The sequence below is a fragment of the Lytechinus pictus genome, chromosome 15 (genome assembly GCF_037042905.1).
Source record: "Lytechinus pictus isolate F3 Inbred chromosome 15, Lp3.0, whole genome shotgun sequence".
NCBI lineage: Eukaryota > Metazoa > Echinodermata > Echinoidea > Temnopleuroida > Toxopneustidae > Lytechinus > Lytechinus pictus.
Window position 1 is genome coordinate 12716157 of NC_087259.1, and position 17842 is coordinate 12733998.

A 17842-nucleotide genomic window follows, 5' to 3' on the forward strand; every position below is an offset into this window, starting at 1 on the left:
ATTGTATCTTCCACACCCTCTTGCACCCCTCATCTTACACTTCTTTGTCCTCCCTACTCCTCTTTGCGAATGCACTATGTCTCATTCTATCCCCAGACTTCTGCACTCTTTTCTACCAGGTTTAAACCCTGTTACGCCACTCTACTCATTTTCAATGCTCTCCCATACCCTTGCTTTAATGTAATGTTATGGTATAATTGAGTTTCCTTTGATGGCTTGCTATAGTTTTACTTAATGCCACAGTGGCATCTCAGAATCATCAGGGGCCAATTTCATAAACCTTTTTATGATAAACACATTTGAAATGACAGTTTAAAGCTACTGAAATCCATCAATTTGATTTGCTAATAGAAAACTTGTTATGTAGAAATGCTGAAATGCTGCAGTTGTTATAATAACAAGTCTTTATGAAACAGTTCCCTGGTTGTTTCTTCTACTTTGGTGGCAGCGGTGGGATGAAAACCCATGCCATCAAAATGACAGATGGTGTCACTTTTTTTTCTTCGCTCTCCCCCTTTCTTCACCATTCCACGCAATTCCTTACCCACCCATTTCAAATTCCAGCATTTTCCTTTACTCCTCGGTCTTCTATTTCTTTCACCGTAGACCTGATTATGTTTCCATTTGTTGATCTCTTCCAAGTTCCAATTATTTTCTAAACCTCTTCTATCCATGTAACACCTCAACTCTCTCCAACACTTTTCTACATCTTCATCTATGAGCTTGCTTGTCCCAAATCCTCTCTTGCAACCCTCCAATACCTCTTCCAACCTCTTTTACAACCCTCGACCTCCCAAGCCCCCTTCCATAATATTGGATCTCCTATAGCTTTAAAGGGTAAAATCTCGTTTAAAGTCTTGTTATAAGGAATATCTTGTTACAGTATAAATCTAATTTGATTGTTGCCCGTTATTATTGACCAAATTAGTTCTGTTAACGTTCAATTCACGTATTTTACCTTTAACTTGCTTAATAGAGTCCATCCAGGGTAAGGTGTTATATCTACTTAAAATGCATGGCTTTTATTGTGCAGCCCTGATTATAGTGTATGTGATAGATGGAATGGGGAGGAGAGAGATTCGTCACATACCTGGGAATAGTGTCAGGTCATTACGAACCTACCTACATCTCAGAGATAATGTATCTTAGATATTTCCCTAATTATGGTTCCTTTTCAGTCTCTCTCTCTCTCTCTTTCTCTCTCTTTCTCTCTTCCTTTCTCTGTTTGCCCCACCCCCTCCTACCAATCCTTTTCTCCCCCTCCTTTCTCTCTTTAAATCTTTTATGATTACCCTCTCTTTTCGCTTTGTTTCTTGTTTCTTCTTTGCTCCTTCTCTCTCTCTCTTCTTTTCTCTATCTCACTTTGTCTTAATATCTCCCTCATTATCTTTCTTTTTTCATTCTTTCATTTTTTTCCCATCTCCTCTCTGTTGCTATCCTCCCTCTTCCTCTTTCTTTTCATCATAAAATACCAAAAATAGTAGGGGGGGCATTTGATATTGTGTTCCCCCTACTATTTTGGCTAGGGGGGACGCGTCCCCCCTGGGATTTCCGCCCATGTTTCCATAGCAGGATATTTTTTTCTACCCTTTTCTCACTTTTTTTTAATATATATAAATGTAGAATCTTTCTTCTAGTTGGTCTTTCCTCATGCAAAGAAAATATAAAGAAAGTTTGATTAAAATTTTTTTTTTGATAACTTCATTCCATCCTTTATTAATTCATCTTACATCCCTACTGAAGTTGTAAGAAGAAACATAATAGCTCACCAAGTTTTAGTTTGAATGAAACCCTGGGTTCCTTTATTATCAAGTCATTTTGTTACTGATTTGAATGAATTGCTTGAGAATGTTTTCACCTGCTTGACATATCAGCACCCACCTCTATGAAATTGGAAAAGAATTTGTTAACATTAATTCACAAAAGCCAACGCTCAGCCATTTTGTCAGACTTGTTTCTATTCATCAAGTAATCGTAACCAAAACTCAAATTTATTTGTAACTTATAATGTAAACTGTCAATTCATCTTGTCGGGGCTTGAACCCACAACCTTTAGTCAGAGAGGCTAAACCGTCACCACCTACGTCACTCCCTTCCTCTGACGTAGATTTAGTTCTTGAAAAATGGTACATGGCAAAAACATTCCCTTGAAAAAAAAAGGGTCGTCCAAAATGAGAGCCGCATTAAAAATGTAGGAGGAATCGGTAAATCTTTCATACTATCGATTGTATGAACCACAATTTGGGTAAAGGTTTATACATGTAGTTCCAGATAGCATCATGGTCTCTGCAATCTGCCCAATGAATGTTTCAATTCTTAATCAGGTCATGCCGACAAGAAAACAAGAGAAAAACACCTGCATTTTTTCGGGGACTTTGTCACTTCTTTATGCTTTGAGCGATATCCTCATGTAATAACCAGAAACCCAGGTCTGTTGTCTGCTCAAAGGCATTGCCCTTTCGTTTGAGGTACACCAGGAACCCATCTTACAAAGAGTTATGATTGATCCGATCAATCGCAACTATGGACGGCCAGCAACATCAACATGTATTATGCATGTTTGTTCAAAATATTTTCTAACTATGATGTATATTCATGCATTGATTGTTTTCTTGAAAATTCACTGTGCTTTTCTTTGTTTACAAAGGACATTGTGCAAATTTCCTGTAGAAAAAATTATGACACTGATGGATTTCCACAGAGTTATGATTGATTGGATCAATCGTAACTCTTTGTAAGACGGGGCATAGCTGTACATTCTGGAATAATGTTCAACCAAAGCTGCTTGTATGGGAAATTCAGGCTTTCTCTAGAATTGTAAAAATATATAGATAAACATCAAATTTGTTTTAGAGATGTTACTTAAATACGAGTCACTCTTGGATATCTTGCCTAGTCTCGGTCTGTGCTACTTGGTGGAGTGATTCTTGATGCCTTTTTTGAGCTGCCACCTGTCTATTAAAATTTACTATAATTCCTAAAGCTTCAGTCAGGCAAAAGGTCTGCAACGCACTTTCAGACCCTGGCTTTATTTTTTTTTAAAGCATTTTGAGTACAGTGTATGTAGGAGATATGAGCCTAGTCTTCGATAAAGAGGAGGCAAGATTCTGACCTGGATGTACTAAGGTTTGCGTACATGACTATTAGAATCTCAACGCATTGTCATCAAAAGCACAGAACCTCATAGTGGCGATGTGTTTTTGTGTCTGAGCATAAAGCTCTCCTCCAAACCACCAAACACTTTCATGAATTAAACATGAAGCTTTTAGTGCTGCCCAGCACATAACAACATCCTTTCATACCCTATCCAATAGATAACATTGTCCGGATATAATCCTGCCTGCTCTTTGCAAAGCAAGGTCTGGGTGGGTGTCCAAGGATAGGGCATCAGAAATGAGGCTTTAATAACAATTATTGTTACAGTTCTGAATAATTTATTTTTTCTCATGAAATTATGAATTTTGTTTTTCTCTTTTTGAATAGAATTTCAATGAAACTTATCAAAAATTTATTCCAGGAGAGTACTGTTTCGATTTCAATATCAAGAACTGAAGAAGGTCTTTTCCCTTTGGCTGGCTTTTTAGATGTTTCTGCCAGGCTTTATCAGAGTGTAGTGCATACATGTATAACGGCTGGGCCCAAGCAATTTACTACTGTAAATTTCAGATTTTCTTCGCTTAGAGTTTTTCCATATATTTGCAAAAGTTGATGCAATAAATTCATATTCATTTGTCTGTACTGAGAAAAAGGTCATTTGCTATTACAAAGTTCATTTACACTTGGTGATTAAATTATTCCATTTATCCATTTTGAAAATTATTTGACTGAATAACTGTAATGGATACTGTTTTAAACTTTATATGCCTGCCATGTGTTTTAACTTCAAAGTAACAACTAGAAAGCTTTTGGAAGCATTATGTGGAAATAACACATTAACACTGCAAGGTTATATTTAATAAAATATGAATATATTGTTCTATTCTATTCAATATCTGTTTTATTCTATTCTTTTATTTTTTAATTTCGGGTTTATTTTTTGTAATTGTGTTTTATGCTATTAGTCAGATGAAATAGAATGAATATTATTGAAGACATTGATTATCATGTAGCATGGGTATTATAATGGCAACATTATGCAGCTCTTTTGTGGGGGCATTTATGTGGGCTATCTTCTATAGTCACTTATAGGATAGGGGAGCCTTCTCTTTATGCCCTTTGTGTTGCCAGTTTCGGTGCTTGGAGTTGAAGAATAGCAGGAAATTTGAAGTCTCAAAGCAACATTTATTTTATTATGAATTCATTGATCAAGGAGCCTCTATAAAAGCTTGTTCTGCACATTTGAGTGAAATCCCACTCTGCGTCTTTGGCAGTGGCATTGCTGCATTCCCTGTTGTTTTGTCACATGCTGGAATGGGAAGATTAGAAGTTAAAAGAGTCTGAGGGAGGTTCTGCTGCAGAACGTGGCTCATTCTCAGTTAAGATGCATTGTGTATATATACAAAAAGCAAAGCTCAGAATCACTCTCCAGATTATTACCATGTGCCTATCGTTTCTTTATGTATATTTTTGCAATTTATTTCTTTTTATATTAATCAGTGCAGTCAACACTTGCCTTCTACAGCTTTCCATAACTTCACATATTTTTTAAACACTATTGATAATCATTTCATTTTTCACTTCTCTCCCGTTCTCTGTATGCTACTTTTGTTCTCACATCCCTATCCTACACTGTTAACAATAACATTTCTAACTAACGTACTAACGGTTTAATCTTATTTTACGACTTGTTGGGATTTGATTAAAAAAACATTTATCATATATCGAACTAACTTTAAAATATATTTAAAATTTGATAATTTGATTATAATATATCTAATTGATATCTATTTTCTTTATATATTACAAATTTTAAACCTGGAAAATGACATTTTAATAATTTTTTGTCTATATTTATATTTGAAACCATTAACTGCTGTTGGATGAATCATTTATGTTGTCTAAAAAAATATACTTGATTGAGTTGCTGTGGAAATATATATCGTGCTTCCATGAAATTTGGTATGAATTACGACGCTACTACTTTGTTTTGGTGATGCCATTTATATATGACTGGATATTCTCCAATAATTTTCCCTTTGAATTAATTCCACACAACTGAATATGTATTGCCCGAATGCTATGCATGCTGAATGCTTTTGAGCTTAGATAATGACATAGACCCTAACTCTAACTCTCCTACCAAAGAAAAAAAGAAAAAGAAGCGGAAGAAGAAGTTTGTACGGATCAGACGAGCTGAGAAGAGGTTACGCTTCGCCATTCGTCATGCTGTGAAGACACAGGCTTTCTATTGGCTTGTTATAGTCCTTGTATTCCTCAACACAATCTGTGTTGCTATAGAACACTACAACCAACCCCATTGGCTAGAACAATTCTTATGTGAGTATACATCTTTCAGTCTTCCTTCATTCCTAAAATATTGCAGTGTGTATACTTAATAATAATGATAATAATAAAGTTCTTATATAGTGCATTTCAGACCTGTAATGACTCTCAATCCAGTTTACAGAAATAAAACCATACAATATAAGAAATTACTTACAATAACACCTAAACAACATCAACATCGACATTAATCAATTAAAAAAGTATAAGGAGTGGTCTAATTGAATGCTTCATTAAAGAGAAATGTTTTAAGTTGGGATTTGAAACTTGTCTTCTACTTGGATTTGTTTGTTATATGCGTTTTTGATTAGAATTGAAAATAAGCAAATTTAAATGAAATGAAAAACAAACCTTTTATCTCTTTAAGATACATGTGCAGTAGTCATCTAATAATGTCTCACTCTGCAGACATCTTTTGTAAATGACAAATATGAATAAAGTAATGTGGCAGAATAAAGTTGATGTTTATTATTCTTACTTGTCAATTATAGTCATAATTATGATAATTCTTCATTTACAATAGTGTCCAATAAGCATAATTTAATCTGGTTGCCTTTTGTATCAAATTGTGCAATTGATCATGAGACCTAGAGTGCGCCCACTGCAAACTTTTCATGTTTTGTTTGATACTGTTATAATGAATATCATAAAAGTATGTTTGAAACTTTGATAAGTTAATATCAGTGATTATTTACACTACTGATTAAGATCAATGAAAATCAAATTCAAAATGAAAAGTTGTCTCATGAATATCTCAATGAGATATGAACTCATTTCTCTTCTGTCTTACCTTCGCATACAATCAATTTATAACCTTTAGGATTTGTCTGACTTTGAAATTATCTTTTTATTTCAAGATAATTAGATTATCAAATTTCGTATTGTTTCATTTTTTCAAAATATTTTATTTATTTATTCATTTATTTATCTACCTACAATGTATTTGTCTTGTTACTTTTATATCCCATTTTTATTCATTCTTATTCTATCTTGTTTTGTATCCTTGCAATATTTGAGATACATTTTTAACTGGTTTTAATTGGCTTTACATCGAATTTACTGAACTCTTGAACCTTGAAGTAAACTACTTTGAAAGTTATGCATCATTTCCTGCTTGAAACACCCATTCTCTCATTATTTATTCATGTTCCTGTATAAAATCTTCAGCTTATCAAATATTTATGCACTCTTTTATTTTATTTTTTTTTCTTCAGACTATGCAGAAATAGTGTTCCTTTGTATCTTCATAATGGAAATGGTCATAAAAATGTATGGCCTCGGGCCTGCGGTCTACTTCCAATCAGCTTTCAACAAATTTGACTGCCTTGTAAGTATCAACACCCCTTTATCTGAAATGTCAGACATAGCTCAAACAAACTTCAGCTCAGATGTTCATATTTGTTTATGTTTGTGCCCTAATTTTTGGAGCGTTGTGGCCCAGTGGATTAGTCTCTGGACTTTGAAACAGGGTCATGGGTACAAATCCGGGCCATCTTCAAAAGGCTGTGAGCACCAGAATTGGTAACCTCGCTATGTAAAAATTTACATATACATGTACTTTGCCCTTTTGACTCAATCTAAAACAAAATTTTAAATGAAAATCACTCAAATTTTTTCCTTCACATGGCAACATCATGAAACCTTTAGAATCAATATGAACTCATGCAAAATGACATCCTCTATCAATCTCTATGTACTTTGATACATTAATTTTACAAATAGAATAAAGCTATAAAAGCAACATTGCATTTTTTTTTATATTTCAAAACTTTTAATGATTATTTTTGTCTTAAATGTATAAAAAGAGTTGATTCTCATTTCCCTTTGTGTACAGGTTATATGCGCGAGCATGTTTGAGGTCATCTGGACAAAATATAAAGACGAGTCTTTTGGCCTTAGTGTACTTCGAGCCCTGCGACTCCTTAGGATATTCAAAGTAACAAGGTTAGTCATGTGATCAGTCATGTGAGCTTCTCAGTTGATCTGAGCAGTGGCCAGCTAAATGATCTGGGGGCCGTTTGATAAAGCTGTTTGTAATTTAAGAGCGACTTTAAGAACGACTGGTGAACCCTTCTTACGCGCTAAACTATATATACCATTTACCACAAAAAAGGATCGCCAGTCGTTCTTAAAGACGCTATTTTTTTACGAACAGCTTTATGAAACACCCACCTGGGCCATGTTGCATTAAACTTACCACTGATAAAAAAATTTGTATTCAATAGTAACTTCCAAGGATGCATTGGGATTGATTTGCTGTTGGGAAATTCCACAAAATATGTACGTCCGACCCCCTTTGTGTGGGACCTTCATGAACTTTTCTGTCTCTGATTTGTTGTTCTATTGACGGCCTGTAATGTTCTCAAAGGACCACGACTTGGTCAGTGTATAAAGTGAAGTAAGACTTGAGAAAAATGGGGGTCGGACGTACAAAAAGTTTGATCATTTTATGGAATTGCCCTGTTGCTATGGTAGATAATATTATGGTTACTTTCATTGCCTAATTCTTTCGATTCAGTGATAGACAGGGCAAAGAAATTACATGCAACTCCTACATGTACTTTATAATCAACATATGTATCACTGTCAAAAGGGTGGGGAGATAGTGTTTTCCTTTCCTCATTGATTGTAATTAGGGGATGTTCTGAATATTCTATTAATTTTATTTACCTTTTTCTTGTTTTATGCTAATTTTTATTGATGTTTTGTATCTTCCCAAGTATTCAAACTCAATGTTTAAAAAGGAAACATGGACAACATTATTAATTGGCATTGTAATCTTCAATTTACATTGATTTTTATTGATGTTTCCTATCTTTCCAAGTTTTCAAACTCATTGATTTTTATAAATGTAGCATTCTAAAAATCATTTAGCAATGAATCGAAAACATGGACAACATTATTAATAGGCATTGTAATCTTCAATTTAGATGTATTCAGGTTAATTTTTTTTTAATACAGCATCAGCACTTTCCAAGGTTCAGATTTGTACATTGATTTTTATTGATGTTTTCTATCTTTCCAAGTTTTCAAACTCATTGATTTTCATAAATGTGGCATTCTAAATATCATTTAGCAATGAATCAAAAACATGGACAACATTATTAATTGGCATTGTCGTGATCTTCAATTTAAATGTATTCAGTTTATTTTGTTTTTTAAATACAGCATCAGCATTTTGTCAAACTTTGGATTTATTCAAATTGCAAGAAGTCTACCCTGTACCATAAAAAACCCTGTTTGTAATAGGGTTTGTAAACTATGTGGATATTTTTTCTTGGATGGCACGTTCACATATTGCAGTTTTCATGCTATCATATGTGAACAACCCTCAGAGATTAGTAATTGGTAATACTCATTCACCTGTAAAATAAAGCTCATACTCCATATCTTACTGACTCATTCTCACACCTGTCACATATTATCATCCTTGAGAAATAGCCATTTCCTAACCCTCTTGGTGTTGACTCTACATATTTAAGCCATCGCGAAGATATTATGTTGATGTAAATTTGGTTTATGGAGCTTTTGCCTAATATAGTTTATGGCTGTTTGTAGTTTTTAAAAAAAACTTTGCAGTTTCTAAAAGTTGGGTAAAATAACCACCACATTTAGCAAACAAACCATTCATTGTAGTAGCTATGGATTAATAAAACAAGATTTTATTTACCCTAAACCAATAGATTTTATTTTCAATAGAGCAGAAAAATAAAACCATGTCATTACCTGTAGGTGATTTCATAGAATGTTTGTTAAGAAAAATGAGCCTTGCAAACTGGCACAACTGTGAAGTTCTGATCTCTCCAAAATATATCTATATTCTTAAATTTGTTGTTATTGGAATTCCGAGGAGACACAAGCTCTTTCTTTCATGTCGAGAAGTCAAAAAGTTTGTCTCATGATGTTGAACAAGAGTTTCAAACCATTCTTAAATTTTCCTAGTCTCCTGCTTGTGTCAAGAAGTTCCTGGAAACTGCCTCAGTGAATAAAAGATATGATTCATTACTACAGGAATGAACATGTTTATATCATTTGATCCCCAATCTCTTAAAATTGTACTCTTTGGAGTAACTTTCCCCTTCTTTCGTGTTTATTTGTTTGGTCGACTTGTTGGATCAAAGAAGGGAGTACCGGTATAGAAGTTTATATATTGGGTTTCCTCCTCGCCGTGGTGGTTCCTTGGTAATATATTGGTTGATACCTTTCAATCTAGATAATCTGATTAATTTCAGGGAAGAATGGATATTGGGTATAAAGCTGTAGCGAAGGAAGAGGCTCAAGAGAGGGTCTCGCTGTCACCCAGTGAAAGAGGGTGTTCCATAACTTGATTTGGAAAGAGGCTCTCCTTTGGTCTGATGACTCTTACTCCTGTCATTTTGCTCTCTGAATGAAGTATTTTCCTTTCTTTGTACATCCTTCCCTCACAGTATATCAACATTCTTATTCTTCTCAGAGTACTATTATTTTATTTCTTTACGTACAGTCCGTAAAGAGATTCATCTGATGGGTATATGTAGAACTCAAAAAGAAAAAGATGAAGATTTGTTTGATTCTTTTCTCTACATACACTTTATATACCTGCTTTCATTTTGCTCTCTGAATGAAGTATTTTCCTTTCTCCTTTATACATCCTTCCTTCACAGTATATCAACATTCTTATTCTTCTCAGAGTACTATCATTTTATTTCTTTACATACCGTCTGTAAAGAGATTCATCCAATGGGTAGAACTCAAAAAGAAAAAGATGAAGATTTGTTTGATTTTTTTCTCTGCCTACACTTTATATACCTGCTTAAGCTTCATGTGGTATCTTGTCACTTCAAGAAAATTACTTTCTCTAGAAACCACTTGTTTTCACCCGCAAATAAAACAAAAGCATATGAAAACAATAAAACATGAATCACCTTTTCTTCACAAAAAACTTGTAAACTAGTACACACATATCAAATGATAAAATCAAATGAAAAAATGATAAAATTTTGATTCCAATTTATTCATTGTACAATTTTGTAATACTGAATGATCTCTTGAGAACAAATACAGGAGAAAAATGTAGTTTGACTAAACCACGGCGCGCTAATTAAATTAATGGATATGTAGGGTGAAAGATTACGGTACTCTCAATTAATTACCATACGATCAATTGATTATATAGACAAGATGAAAGATGCCACGAGGTATAGAGCAGTAGAGCCTTGTGATGCAGTTGTAGACTGTTGCTGGAGACTAGATTGCCAGTAGGATGGATAAGGGCACACTCTTTTCCTCTCCCTCCCCCACTCCGTCAATGTTTGATGAGATATGCCTGGCCGAACATTTCCGCTTGTTTTCTCCTCTTCCTCGCTCTCTTCCCATACAAAATGGATGAACGCTCCAGCACAGTTGCCCCCAAAGAGCTCCATGGGAGTGCATGCTACACCGAACACCACTCTCCCTAATTCATTATGATAATGTCGGAATCCACCACGGGGCTATACACTCCGCACTCGGCCTTGCGGTCCGAGGGAGCTTTGTTTTCTAGAAATGATCAAGTTCCACTACTCTTTGACCCCCAGTGGGAGGAAATGAAGCCCCCGTCGGAGGTGTCTAAGTTGGTGAAGACGGCAAGGAGTTCCGAGGTTAACCCTTTGACTCTTTCATCGCCACATCCTTGCAGATCAATTGCAAGGTCTCTTCTGTCCCAGAGCAAATGGTTGTCTTCCCGGGGCCCTGTCTTACAAAGATATGCAATGGTTCCAAATCAAACTGAAAATGAGATTGATCTCAAATTCTTCTCTGCACTACAAAAGAGTAGATCAGTCGCTAGTTTAGATTGATAATGTTAATCTATTTTAGCTCTTTGTAAGACAGAGCTCAGGTCTTCTATGCGTAAGCGTCAGCATGTGTACATATACCTTGATAACAGATGTAGATCAATTGCAAGTTTATATCAGTTGATGCAAATCTATTGCAACTCTTTGTAAGACGGGACCCTGGTCGCTATGCTTTAGCGCCGGATGTTGTGGATGTAATCAACGTTAATTATAACTCCACTTTACAAGTAATATGCTATGCTGCTTTTGTATTGGAGAAATTCTCTTTTCAATAAAAATTCCTGGAACATGCTGTGAAGAGTAATAAAGTGCCCTGAAGTTCTCTGTCCAGGGTTGTTTATAAATGGAGTGAAAATAATCAAATATTTCTAATGAATATTGAAGGTATCAATACCTTGCCAACTGGAATGTTGTCCATGTTTTCAATCCTTTTAATCAGTTGCTTAGGGATGATAGTTTATTAAAATACCTAATGCAATATGCATTTCATGGTATTTTTATTGATTCGTATGAATTCAGTCGTAGCGTTATCATGAGGTTATATTAAATGCCACACCTGCCCAACCCCAATGTCTTTAAACATTCAGTCAATTGAAATACAATTTCTATCAATAATCGTTAGAATTAGAAATTGAATGTTGTAATTTGCGAGTGCATTCTATGGTATATAACAAGAGCAGGTGGTTTTGCTGATAATTGTGTTATTGACATATATTTCTTCTATGATAACTATTTCTAACATCCTTTCTGTTATGCAGCTTTCACATTCGCCATGACAGCGAGACACCTGTTGCCAGTATTTCTACTGGATAATTCATGTTCATGCTCCCACGTCAGTTTATAGTTCGTGTGGTGTTATTCGTTTACCTTGATATGAATATCCCTCTTTTTTCTACAGGTACGAAATTCGACACCTTGCGTGTGAGAGGTTTACAGTGCATCTGCATGTATAACACTTGTTGTGAGGTGTGTGTGGGTGTGTAAGGAATATGTGGGTGTGTGAGGATGCGAGTGCTAAGGATTTTTCCCTTAGATGTGCCGTGGCCCAGTGGTTTACGTTGCCTGACAAGAAACCAGAAGTCAAGGGTTCAATCCCCGGCCACGGCACCCATCCCCTTGAGCAAAGCATTAAATCAAGTGCTCATTCATCCTATATTAAAGTAAATGTAATTGCTATAGACATTCATGATACATTATTAAATTGGAGCTTTCTGTAAACAAGCTTCCCCTTTTTAAAACCTATTGAAATGTTACCGGTTTTTTTTTATCATATACGGGTAAAATATTGTGAGAGCCAACGAATTTGTAGAAATGACTGAATGCCATACTGCTCAGTTGTCTTAATTTGCATGAATTATACCTTTGGTAAAAGATTCATTGCAGATGAAAAGGTCATAAATTGAGTCAGCCATTTGGAGTATATAAGAAATTAACTTATAACTCATTATGAATGTCCTTGTTCTGTCTCCCAAAAGGTATGTAATGTTCAACTATTAATTGCTATGTATGAGTCACATGCAGTCATTATGAATTCTTCTAGAAATGTAACCTTGCTTAATTTTTAATGAAGGACAAACTAAAATATGTGACTAACGTTGCCTGAAATTGAAAATTCATTAATTTTATCAGATGTGTTTGGGAAACACCAAGATAATGTATTTTTTATTAAGATATTTTTTTTCAATGTTTATTCACGGCTTTCGACATTGACTAAAAATTCTCACAAAGTTGAACGTAAAACAGAAAAAAATATGATAATCATGAAAGTATTTAGTTGAGTAATTTGAGGAGTTAGCAATTTAGAAACATTGAGTTTTTTTATGCAAGAAAGATACGTTTGTCCTATGTAAAAATACTTTTAATGGATACATGGAGCTTATCCTCCTGTGTTTATCATGTACATGTGAATCTTTCTGTTCCAGAGATACAAAACATCCGCTTTCATACAAGAAACGTAAATGTAAATGTACTATGATAGATGGCTTTTACATTTATCTTGAGCTACATCTCAGCATCTATGTGACGTGTATGAATTGATTGATTGATTGTTTTTCCCTATGAGCAGACCCTGAGTAGAATCGCTGTTATTTGTTTGTGTGAACACATGACTTTGGCTGGGAAGCCCTTGTGGAAAGGGTGTTTGAAACACCGTTGGTTTATTTCTCAGTGTGAACTTGTCACCGGCTAAAGCCAATGAACAGTGCGAGTTAAATCATTGTTGGTTTGTTTGTGTGAACACATGACATTGGCTGGTAAGCCGTTGAAGAAAGCATGTTTGAAACGCCGTTGGTTTGTTTCTCAGAGTGAACTTGTCACCGGCTAAGCCAGTGTAAAGAGTGTGGGATAATTTGTTGTTGGTTTGTTTGTGTGAACATGACATTGGTCGATGTGCTGTCAGATGGTAGACAAGGCGACCTTGTTGTGCACTGTGTATGTGATGTGTTTACCAGTACCCATCCCCACGTTTTAATTACTCCTACAGCAAGTGCCTGTCACTCCTTTTACATACACGAACACACGGCTAGCATGGGACCTATTATAACACATTATGACTACTATTGCTAATGTGATTAACAGCACCAGACAGGACCTAGTCTCCGCTTCCACACTTTTATTGAGATTTCAGACCATCTTTGCCAAAATTTGACCAATGCCACACAACATTCTGGCATTCTCATAGATTTCCATACACAGTCCCTGACACTTTGTTCCTTTACCATAATATTTGGTGGTATATGCAAAACAAGTTTCCAAATATTTGACAATAAAATTCTAACTTTATGGCTATCCATGCATCTCCATGTTTTTTTTTGTTTTGGGGGGGGGTTCTTGTAAGGAGCAAAGCAAGAGTATTATTCAATTTATGTGAAAATCACAATAGTTTTGCATTTAATTTCTACTTCCATATTAAATTTGTATTATTGTCAACGTAGTATTAAAAAAGAAAGTGATCTGTAAAGGTCTGAAAGATGGAGACTATGCACCTTAAGAAGTGGCGCTTCTGCCTTGAGAAGTTGGTGGAAAGATGCCACTTGTTTCCTCATTAACCAAAACATCTGCAATTTACCTTCACTCTCCTAATTCAATTAGCTCGTGCAAATCAAGAAATCATTACTGTGCAATATAACCTCTCCTCTGGAATTCCGCTGCATCTTCCGCAGGTGACAGGATGAGCTGGATCGGCGGCGTGTCTGCATCTCTGTCCATCTTAAGTTCTTATATAACCATAATCTTTATCAATTATACCCTATTTCATCCATAATCTAGTTTAAAAAGAATTAATATGCTTGTATGGTCGCTAATTAGTGTTTGCAAGACACCAGGGGTTCGTTTCATAAAACTTGTAGTAACAACTTTGCAATAACAGTTAAAAGCTACTGAAATCCTTCAATCTTATTGGCTGATGGGAAATTCGATACAGATATTGTGCATTTGTAATTATAACAAGTTTTTATGAAAAGGGACCCAGGAGCTAGGTCTTAGGTCAGCAAGATATTTGTCTTTTATCTTCATGGACAACTGCTATAAGCTACTGAAATCCTCGCATCCCATTGGCTGAGCTCTTTTCTCCAGTGAAAATCACAGACAGGATGCCCCAGTGACATGACCCCTCCCCCTAAATCCAAACTGCACACAGATGCATGTTCTTTAAAGGTCCCCTTAAACTCTAAACATGAAGAGAAGTTCACCCTGATGTTTAGTCAGTTTGATAAAAGCAGAAATCTGAAGAAAAAATTTATTTAAAGGTTTGGGTAGAATCCATCACAGAATGACAGAATTATGAATTTTCAAAGGTTCACTTTTGTGAAGTCATCCACTGTGACAGCAAGCACTGCTAACCCACCTATTATGTATATTCTATAAATTCCCATTTTTTTAATGGTTCGTGATGACTGAAAATATGATTATTTTTCATAGAAACATGTATTCACAGATGTGTCTGATTATAAATTGAATGAAAAGATAAAAACTATTTTCTATTTTTTGAGAGGACGATTCGTTGAATTGATATCCCATGACAAATGGGGGACCTGCTTGCATGCGATAACTCAAAGATTAAACTTGATTAAAAATCCACAACTCTTGTTAATTTCTTATGGGTTCTCATGTAACTTTCATTAATATGTTGCAATTTTTCTTCTTTTTTTAGAACCCCAACAATACCAGTTTGAACTTCCCCTTATTAAAATCGGTTAAATTGTATTTGGATCTTAAATTGTATAACCTCTTTAAAATAAATGTTAAAGTATTCGTTTATTTGATGAAATATACTTCATCCTAAAGTGTTTTGAATTGAAATGTATAATATGATTCAAATTGTAAATAGAAACCTATTATATATTTGTTAATCTGTACATATCTTGCTTTCCCTACGTAAGATTTTTTTATATTGAATTGTAAACTTTTTTAATTGTAAATATTCTGTACAAATGAATTTGTCTTGCATGAAAAACCTTACAAACAGCATATAGTAGTAACCTACCCCCCCCCCCCCCGATCCACTAACCCTTTAGTATTTCAATTTGTATGCTCGCCTTATTCCTGTCGAATGTGTAACATGTATATTAAAGAATGTAACTAATATGACCTGTTATCCATTACTGACTTCTGAGTCTTGCTATTGTCTCGATAATCAACAACCATTTTTGTCTAGATAGTGAAGCATTTGATGATCAGTACATAGAACATTTCAAGGCTAACTTAGCCATGCAACAGAAATATGGAGATCTTAAAGAAAAAGAATGATACTCCAAAATATCATGTACTTTGACTTCATCTAGTGATGCAAAGGATGACTGTTACTTCTTTGGAAGATATCTTTATGACTAGTGAGAAGTACATGGATACTGTCGAAGACATTTCAGAAAAACTATCAGTTAGAAGCACCTTCAAGCTTTTCATAAATGTTTATTGATTTTATTATTTGTTGGTAATAAGTACAAAATAAAGGGCCCATGAATATCAAATCACCATTTAACAGAAATATAAAACAAAATGTAATGTCCTGAAATCAAAATTCCAAGCATCTTGTGCTCAAAATCATGAGAAGTTAAGGTAGATTTAGAAGTCTCAAATAAAGGTATTTGCTGTAAAAAAGCTTGTTGAGTACCAAATTGGACACATGAATATTAAGAAGGAAGTGTTTAGTAACATGGAAATTAAAACCCTAAGCTGCCCATGCTCAAAGGCCACAAGAGCGGTTTGACTTCGAAGGCTCAGGGGTTGGTTCCTATATGTTACACCCTGTTGGTATCGAATCTTTCCACCCTACAGGTACTGGACCAACCTGCGTTACCTCTTGGTTTCATTGGTACATAGCATTCAGTCTATTGTCAGTCTGGTATTCTTACTATTCCTCTTCCTTGTCATCTTTGCTTTGCTCGGTATGGAGTTCTTCGGCGGACGGTAAGTAGCCCCCCTCCCGGCCCCCTCCTCCTCCTTCTCTCGTCATCATCACCATCTTCCTTCCACACTCCTGGACGGAGAACCAGTCCTCCAAATCTCCTGCATGCCATCTTTAACTGTTCATTTGTGTGACTCTCAACCGATGCTGGTCGAGTTTGATTAGTTCAGGGATGGAGAGGATGCATGCTTTTTTTTTTCTTCACAAGAGTCGTTGCTTTGAGGCGAGCGTCGGGGATGCAGTAGCGTCTTGTCTGGGTGCCGTCTCGTGGCGATGTATCGGAAAACTAAAAAATGTTAATGAGTGTTCTTTTCTCTCCACACAGGGGTGTTAGAGTAACGGCTAGGAGCCGACTGCATGAAGACTCTCTCCACTTTCATCCGCTGGTGATACTAATAATGCATGAGCCCTCGATCACCCTATCCTCCCATACAATAGGAGGGGATTATTATCATGCACATCATCACCACTTTCGCTCCATGTTGACTCATACTCTCGATTTGATGTTCTTATCTCTCTCCTTTTTCCTTTTTTTTTTATCCTACAGTCAAATCAAGGCAGGGGAAATTTTTGGATTATTCCATTCAGGGGATACATCACAATGATTGGATGATATTATTTTGCACCAGCACTAATTTGAATGTATTTTTGTTTCTCTCTTTTTTTTTGTTCTTCTCTCCGCTATCTCTATTACATGTTTCCTATGTCTCGACCTGTCTGTCCTTGGCCTATGCCGGACCCCTATCGATGTTCCATTTCTGTTATATGTTATCATACCACCTGTTGCACTGTGCCTCTCTTGCACCCCCCTCCCCATCCTTACCTGATCAACAACCTTGTCTGTCTTCATTTTCCCCTTCCCCTGCATGCCTTTTTTGTCTCCTATCCTACTATCTCCCCACACCTTAACATGTTTTCCACATTCTGTATTCCATTTTATTTGTCCCTCACACTCCCATTTTTGCCTTTCATTCCCCTCTCTTTTCCATCGTTGTCTCTTTCTCCTTTCTCTCCCTTACTCCTTTGGTTCCTTTCTCCATATTATCTTTATTTTTCACATCCTGTCCTTTTTGACAACTATTCTTACCATCTTACCCCTTTCTCAATCTTGTTCTCTTTCATTGTTTTACTATACTTCTCTTTACTTTCGTTCTTTTTTTTTTCTCTCTATTGATTTGCCCTT

At 35.5% G+C, this 17842-nt stretch overlaps 1 protein-coding gene across 1 annotated transcript in view; it reads left to right on the top strand.

Moving 5' to 3' along the window:
• The window catches only part of LOC129277776 (voltage-dependent P/Q-type calcium channel subunit alpha-1A-like), a 133464-nt gene that overhangs the window by 46732 nt on the left and 68890 nt on the right, over window positions 1-17842 (top strand). Inside the window, exons 11-14 of the mRNA XM_064110549.1 lie at window positions 5206-5436; window positions 6657-6769; window positions 7277-7386; window positions 16530-16661. Of these exons, the coding sequence (XP_063966619.1) occupies window positions 5206-5436; window positions 6657-6769; window positions 7277-7386; window positions 16530-16661 (586 nt within the window). The remainder of the gene's footprint in view (window positions 1-5205; window positions 5437-6656; window positions 6770-7276; window positions 7387-16529; window positions 16662-17842) is intronic.